Source organism: Zeus faber, assembly GCF_960531495.2.
Source record: "Zeus faber genome assembly, chromosome: 2".
Classification (NCBI taxonomy): domain Eukaryota; kingdom Metazoa; phylum Chordata; class Actinopteri; order Zeiformes; family Zeidae; genus Zeus; species Zeus faber.
In genome coordinates, this window is record NC_137189.1 from 41,209,056 (window position 1) to 41,216,680 (window position 7,625).

Consider the following 7,625-nt stretch of genomic DNA (forward strand, 5'->3'; position numbering starts at 1 on the left):
CCCCCCCCCCCCTTCCCCGGGGGTTTTCTTAGACAAAACACAAAAAGACAAGCAGGCGTTGTATTTATTTTGTTTTTGGACAAGCTAAGCTCGGAGTCTATTTTAGTGTGAAACAAAGGCTGGATGGTTGGCAGAGTCATGACCGGTTAAAGCATGAAGCGAAAAATTTGGTCAAAACACATACAGTACAGCTGGAATGCAAATTCTACGTAAAAATGAACGATGTGAGAATGGAAAAGTTGTTTGGGATTGTGAAAATGTGCTGTGCTGTTTGGGAGACGATGGCGAAATCTTTTTTTCTCGATTCTTTTTTTGAAAATTGAATAAGAAATGGTAATTGTTTAAAAAAAAAAAACAAAAAAAAAAACTGCTTGAATAATAAGTTCATAATAAGTTTTTGCTCTCTCTCTCTCTCTCCCTCTCCCTCCCTCCCTCCCCCCCTCCCCGCAGCTGAGGTCGGCTCTGGACAGGATCGATGAGCTGGAGGTCAGCAACAGCCATCTTTCCAAACGCCTGGAGAAGATGAAAGCCAACCGCAACGCGCTGCTGGCCCAGCAATGATGCCTCCTCAATCTGACCCCCGCCCCCCGACCCCCCGGGTCAGGGGGTCGCGTTCGATGGCCCCGGATGGAAACAAAACGTCACGCGTCCAACCGCTCGGCACAAGTGAAGGCTTACCGTCGCAAAAGGCTCCGCAGTGCGATGGAAGTCGTAATCAAACCGAATTGGCCGCGCCGCGCCGGGATGCTGTCAACCCGGACCACGAGGGACAGACAATCAGTCGAGTGGGATTCTGGAATGTATTGATGACCTGCATGTGGACAAGCGCTGCTGTCATGTTGGAAATACAGAATCCAGTCTGGCACGTACACACACACACACACACACGCACATGCACACGCGCACGCACACACGCACACGCAGGCACACCCACACACACACACACACACACACACACCAAATGGGCACCACTGTAATGTAGCTTCAGTATCCCTTGTGCCGTTACCCGGTCGACATAGCACACCAAGGTTAGATAGTATTTGAAAATGCTCTTTTAGTAAAGATTGCTATCGGACAGTCCTAATTGTAGCTATTTAACTCGAATGGAATTCCACTTCAAGATGTATTTTTTCAAATACTATTTCACCCAGCGCTTAGTGAGAAGTACAGCAGTACCTCTGTCTGGACACTAGGGAGGGTGCTGCCGCGCCAAACTCCACTTAGGGGCTGGAGACGACTTCCTCTCGCTTTGTTTGGGTTTCTTCTTTTTTAATAATTTGCGGGGCTGGGTATTGAGACAGACGCCAATTTATTCGTTTTGAGGCCAGAAATGCATCAAAATGCTTAAAACAAGATCCTGAGGTTGAGCCCAGGACAAGTACTATTTAGACAATGACATGTTTCTATTTCTATCTCTCTATTTAGAATGGCAATCCGTGTCTATCATCAATACTTGGATTTGAGGGTATTGAATATGAACAAATAAGGATAAAATAAAAATGTAATAAAACAAAAAAAAAAATAATAATTGCTATCACTACCCAGCCTTGTCGACACTTATCTCTGTGTTTTCTTGTCCGAGAAGAGCATTTGACCACATTTGTAAATACAATATTCCCTAAACACTCCTAGCTTGACAAGGCTGGGAATATCTGGAATATCGCTTGTCTTTTTAATTTTAAGCTATATTAATTGTTAAAAAACCATACAAAAAACAGTTAACATGGCACTTGGGATAAAATATCACCAGCTTGTAGATGTCTGAATATTATGTCCTTGTGGAAGGTCTAATGAATTGTCGATGAATGAATGAAATGAGGTATTAAAAGAATGATTCCAAAATATCATATCCAGCATTTGGGGGGAAAAAAAGAAAAGAAAAATCCTGCCCTCTCATGCAAAATCACTGCTGGTATGAAAGACTAAAAAAAAAACAAAGAAAAACGTTGATGGTTTATTGTCGATTCGAGACGCTTGAAGACTTTTCTTACGTGTTATGTTTTTAAATCATTAGTTCTGTCGGACTGGTGAATTTCAGGTAGCATTGGATGTACTATCATGTTTTCGAGGATTAACATGAGCATAAGAAATGTCTTTGTTTGAGTCGCACGCCGCAATAACAAGTTTGTTTTTGAATGTATAAGTTGTTGCCCCCCCCCCCCCCAGTAGGTAGTCCTGCAAACTACAACGTAGTCAACCGAGGAGACATCAGTTCATATCAGTTTTAGGCAATTTTGTCACGGTCTCCAAATGTTACGTTCAACTGCAGCAAGTTGTTTACAAGGCTTTAAACAAACGTTCTTTTTATTCTGCGAGCTCAAAACAAATACACACGCAGCTCCTCGTAAAGCACTGTGCAATATCTTAAACTGTGTTTGGGAAGAGGGTTCAATGTCTTATACCCTGGTTCTGTTTTAGGGTACAGTAGCTAATATGTTTGTGCATCCTATTGATTAGGAGGCGCGGTTCGGAGACCTGTACTGGTACAGTGTTGTTTTTTTTGTTTTTTTTCTCCCTTAATTGTCATAAAAAAAAAAAGGGTGTCGAGTGTCATCACGAAGGCATTTTCGAAGCACTATATTAAACTCATGTAACAACTCGACACGGCTGCATTTGTTTCTCTACTTCACACGCCGTTTTATTTCTCCAATTTGCACTACCGAGGCATCCACACCCGAGAGCCGGAGTCCTGGACACGTTAGATGACGCCGTGTCAATGTTAATTCCTCGCAGCAGATGGCCCCGTCACTCCCGATTCAATTAATAATGGAGAAACACAGGTGGGTTCCGGTTTTTCACTCCAGGGTCATCCGCCATCGAGGGCCCCGGGGGTGTGCATGTTGTGGGTTTACAGTAGCCCAACGCTTCCCCCGATTCCCAACGGAAATCACCCATCAGACATCTTTCGCGGCAGAAAAATGCAAAATAGTACGATGAAACTTATAACCGGAGGAGACAGATCTGTGTTTAAGAGTGACTTTGTATTGATTTAATTTGGAATTTAGAACGTTTTTTTTCCCGGATGACCACACTAGCCAGGTCATACAAAACTTTGATTATTTCTTTGGAAAATTCCTGTTATTAAGACCAGTTCGGTTTTGCCCTTGGGGAAACTGCCAGTGCATGCCAGTGCAATGGAGAGCTTCGAGCGTCCGACAGCAGAAGACTGGTGTTGCATGGGGCGTAGTAGAACACTTTAGTTGTATTGGGAATAGTCCAAATATCGATTAAGAGCTTAAGCCAGCTCTTCTTGGTTTGACTGGTGCGAAAGGTGCTTCCGGTGCGCTACAGTCCAAGCCCTGAACAAAGTAATGACTGGGCTGATGAAAAAGTTGGTTTTAGCAAGCGCTGGTCACTAACTTGGTAAGTAAATACGTCTGTCGGTGGGAATCTAGGGTTAACAAAGTCCCCAACGTGCTTGCGCCAAACTTTCCGACACCGCCACCCACCTTCCGTGCGCGTTTGCCAAAGTACATACGACGACGCAAGGTCACTTGTTACATAAATCCAGCACAAAATGTCATTAACCACCTCAAGTTTCTACAAATACCAAGTTGCTATACCACCCCAGAAAATCGGTATCTGCTTAGTAAATGAGGGGATTTAGTGGTTCTCAATGTCCTTCAAGAGCTTCCAGGGGGTTCCCATCAAAGCGACACATATTTGACCACAATTTCACCGTTATTTCATTTAAAAGTTGCTAGAGAACGACCATTGTTAAATAATGACCATTTTGATCCAAGTTTCCTCCTACATAGTTATCTACCCAACTGCGGTATAGCCAGGTATGGAAGTTTGGACTAAATCACATCTAACAATAAAAATCATCCCAGAGACAAAACATCTTACAGGTCACATGTTCATCAAATTGAGGGTCTTGGATATGAAAAAGGTTGACAATCACTGGATTAAATGTGTGAAACTATGACTACACCTGTAAATATCTAAGTATAAATACAGAAGTTTGAGAGTGATATAATGTAAATTGTAGTTGGGGGTGGAATACCTCCTTTCGAAGAGGTAGAAGAGTTGGAGCGAGTCAATCCAAAGCGGACAGCCTCCATATCCCAGTTCCAGGTTGGAGCTCCTGGACGGGGGTTGTACGGCCGTGATGAGTTTTGGAGCTAAGAACAAGCCCATGCACAACGAGGTCCCTCAAATGGCCCTAAAACAGCCCTAGACATGGTTTGAACAGTTAGATGGCTGAGATGGCCCATCATGAGAAAGATGGTGGATATCCTTTATGCTCCATGGGGCTTTGAGGATAGTAGGATTTTCAACTAAATTCTTGCATATTACTGTACCTTCCAGGAACATATTGGCCGTCAGGTGCAGTAGTCATCTTCAAAAGCTGATTGGTGATGTCACATTCCTTTGTAAAAGATTTTGCTGTAGATTTCCAAACATTTTAAGCAAAATAATATGAGCAAAAGGCTCATGATCTTGCTATGTTTTTTCATAGAGCGCTGCGTCCCGTGCATGCCAGGCGATTCCATTTTGTCATGTCAAGCACTTTGAAAGACGGCTTCCATCTTCTCTGTGCTACGGAGGCTAAATTCAATAGTTATGTATCATTTCAACACAAAGTCTGCATTATGCACTTTACTATGCATTATTTTTATTCTGACATTTATTTTACATGACTATTTTGCACTTTTCCCATCATGCACACTATTCTTTATTTGGAAATGCTGCTTGTGCATTAAACTCATTGTAAATAATGCATATTATACATCTTACTTGGTGTATTTTCTTTTTTTGTAAAACTTATCTTCACTTTAACATTGTTCTTTTTTTAGCATTAATTGTATGTTCTGCATGAAAATTGACAACCAGAGTCGAATTCCTTGTATGTGTAAACCTAAAGTACCTGATCGAATAAAGCTTGATTCTGAATTAGTACTGAATACCATCCTTCGCAGCATACCAATGTCATTTTAAAGGATTTGCATGATTCAAAACTGTTGGGAATAAGTGTGTACTTTATCCAATGTACAATTTCATGCTTCCCCTCGCAAAGTCAAGCTGAAACCGCTAAGATCCCCCTCCTGAGACTTCCGGTGACCCACTTCCTGCACAGAGAAGCAGGAATCGTTATTATAAGGCCTGCATGCTGTTGGCTGTGGAAATTGGCTTTTAATGTCCCTCAATGTCTCCATGTCTCTTAATTTGTCCTTAATTCCCCGATTCCCAATCACCAAGAAAACATGGAGGTGAGGTCACTTGGTATTTCAATGTTCAAAGCAATAATAATAGCCCCATGAGGATAAATGCATGTCAAAAAGGGCATTTGTGCAAAGAAAGTGCATGTAACTGTTGCATGGAATTACAGAATACCTGCTTGTTTCCCTTACACAACATCTTGGAACCAGAGCGGTACAATGTGACGCCGTGACGCACTTCTTTCATGGCTGATGAAGCACAAAAAATACCCCCGCAAAGGGCGACTTGAAAGGCGCACACACACACACACACACACACACACACACACACACACCTAAAGCCATATCCGCATTCAAAAATAATTCTCCCCGGCTGTGTTGAAAACGTTCCAGTTGGCCTTCATATTTGCCCGTTCAAAAGGTCAAAACCGCTGAAACCAATTCGCTTTGGTGTTGGTCGCCGCCCCGGTTCTTTTGTGTTAAAGTTTAATAGAGTCAGGGAACTCTCCTCAGCAACTTCACTTCACTCGTCGTAACAAATGTGTTGAAACCCACTGAGTTGTGTTCAAACTCTCTGCTCTCTGTCTTTTGCATATGTAAAAGCGTTTAATTGAAGGACAACTTTGAAAGGGGTTAGCGCTCGAGATCAGCGGCCTCTCGTCGTGAGCGAGCTCCAGTATGTTTGGCGTGAACAGAAAGGGAATTTTTTTTTTGTCAAAAAAAAAAAAAATTATATATATATATATGTATATATATATATACATACATACATACATATAAATAAATAAATAAATAAATAAATGAATAAATAAATACATTTCACCTGGCAAAAAGCAAATGGTGAATGGCAAACGGGACCATGCTTCTCTGTTCTGAACTCGAAGAGTCAACTCCCCCACGACAGTGGAAGGTTCGTCTCTATTTGGAGAACCGTTCTTTACGAGTCACCCAGTCGTTCCATTTGACCCGGCGTGCGGGTGCAGCGTTCGATGAGCGAGGGAGGCCTTGCCGAACGATGCCCCAGGGTCGGAAGAGTCGTCGTTCTGAGTTGCGAATGGGATTTTCCACAAGAATCATTTAATTCAGTCACGGTTATTTATTTGTATCGTAATACAAAGTGTAAATCAGTCACATTCAGTATGAATTATAAAAATCTCTGAACCTTTTGTACTCCTGAATTTAAAATGATTATACGCTAGGGACGAATACTGGTACAAATAATGGAACGGAGACTCACATGGTAACATGACTTGTTGGCAGCAGGCGCCTTGATATCGTCTCCAAACAAATGTTTTGTCGGAATTCCAAAGAACTATAATTATAATGATGAGGGTAAATTAATTTTAATGTAATATGGGTCAAAGAAAGTGCAGTTTCAGTCAACGTAAGAAAGCAAATGTCTCTATAATGTGTATAAAATACATTTGTCCTATTCATCAAATGGTGTGTAAGTCATACCAAGAACCTCAATGGATGACCTTAACTAATTGTAATGTAATTATGTTTATAGTTGTTTTTCAGGACGACAGCGGGGAAAAAGTTAGTCCGGTCCCCCAATGGTATTCGGAGAGGAGCCTTGATTGAAGTTTTTGTGTAAATTTGGCATGGATCTCCATTGAACAGCGTACGACAGGCCTCCCAACGTTGGGTGCTGGATTCGGGCTGCTCAGGGCAACGTCACGTCAAACCATCAGTCATCAAGGTTTCTTTGCAGTGTTCAGCTGACCAGGCATGAGATCTCTTCTTCAAGGGATGTTTTCGGGCTGTTTGGGACCTGTCAGCACCCACATTTGTCAGATTCCAAAGGGCTGTTTGGCAGAACGAGTGGAGTTTCTTAAAAGGTTTGCCTTTTCTTTTTTTACCCCCTGACATCGATCCATCCGTGCAGCCGGGAGAGAAAAGAGGTGATGGGGGGCTGCGATTACATCCCATCGACTTCAGTCTCACACTCTGCCCAGCTGGGCAGAAACTACACCCCTTCTGTCAAATTGCCCAAATGTAAATTCATCCGCGCGCGTGTGTGTGTGTGTGTGTGTGTGTGTGTATGTGTGTGTGTGTGTGTGTGCGTGTGTGTATAAACAGATTGTGTTCAGAAATTTATGTTTTTTTAATGATTTAAGGTTTTCAGTTTTCCAGAAACGGCAAAATACACTAGGGTCAATGACGCTGACATGACACTTTCACTGTGTGTCATAATCAATTATCATACAATAAACTAGATAAGAAGTAAAACTGAAGAAAATCTCTTGTTTTTTCTCTTCTTTTTTTTTAAGTTCATTCATTTTGGGAGTTTTGTGGACTGAAAATGTCAGGTAAAAAAGGACTCCAAGGCTTCCATGAGACGATCATAGCGCCTGACATTTTTTTTAACAAACGATGGCAAAAATTGAACAACTTTCAACTTTACACACATACATGAATGAACAAAATATTTTTTTTACAAAATAAAAATACTATTGATGC

The 7,625-nt window shown here is 41.8% G+C and overlaps 1 protein-coding gene across 4 annotated transcripts in view; it reads left to right on the top strand.

The window, feature by feature from the left end:
* lrrfip1b (leucine rich repeat (in FLII) interacting protein 1b) overlaps positions 1 to 2,007 on the top strand; it is a 40,150-nt gene extending 38,143 nt beyond the window's left edge. For all 4 annotated transcript variants that reach the window (XM_079996950.1, XM_079996951.1, XM_079996952.1 and 1 more), the window contains one exon: positions 451 to 2,007. In XM_079996950.1, coding sequence (XP_079853076.1) covers positions 451 to 561 — 111 coding nt within the window. In that variant the 3' untranslated portion in view covers positions 562 to 2,007. The remainder of the gene's footprint in view (positions 1 to 450) is intronic.
* Positions 2,008 to 7,625: the final 5,618 nt, after the last annotated feature.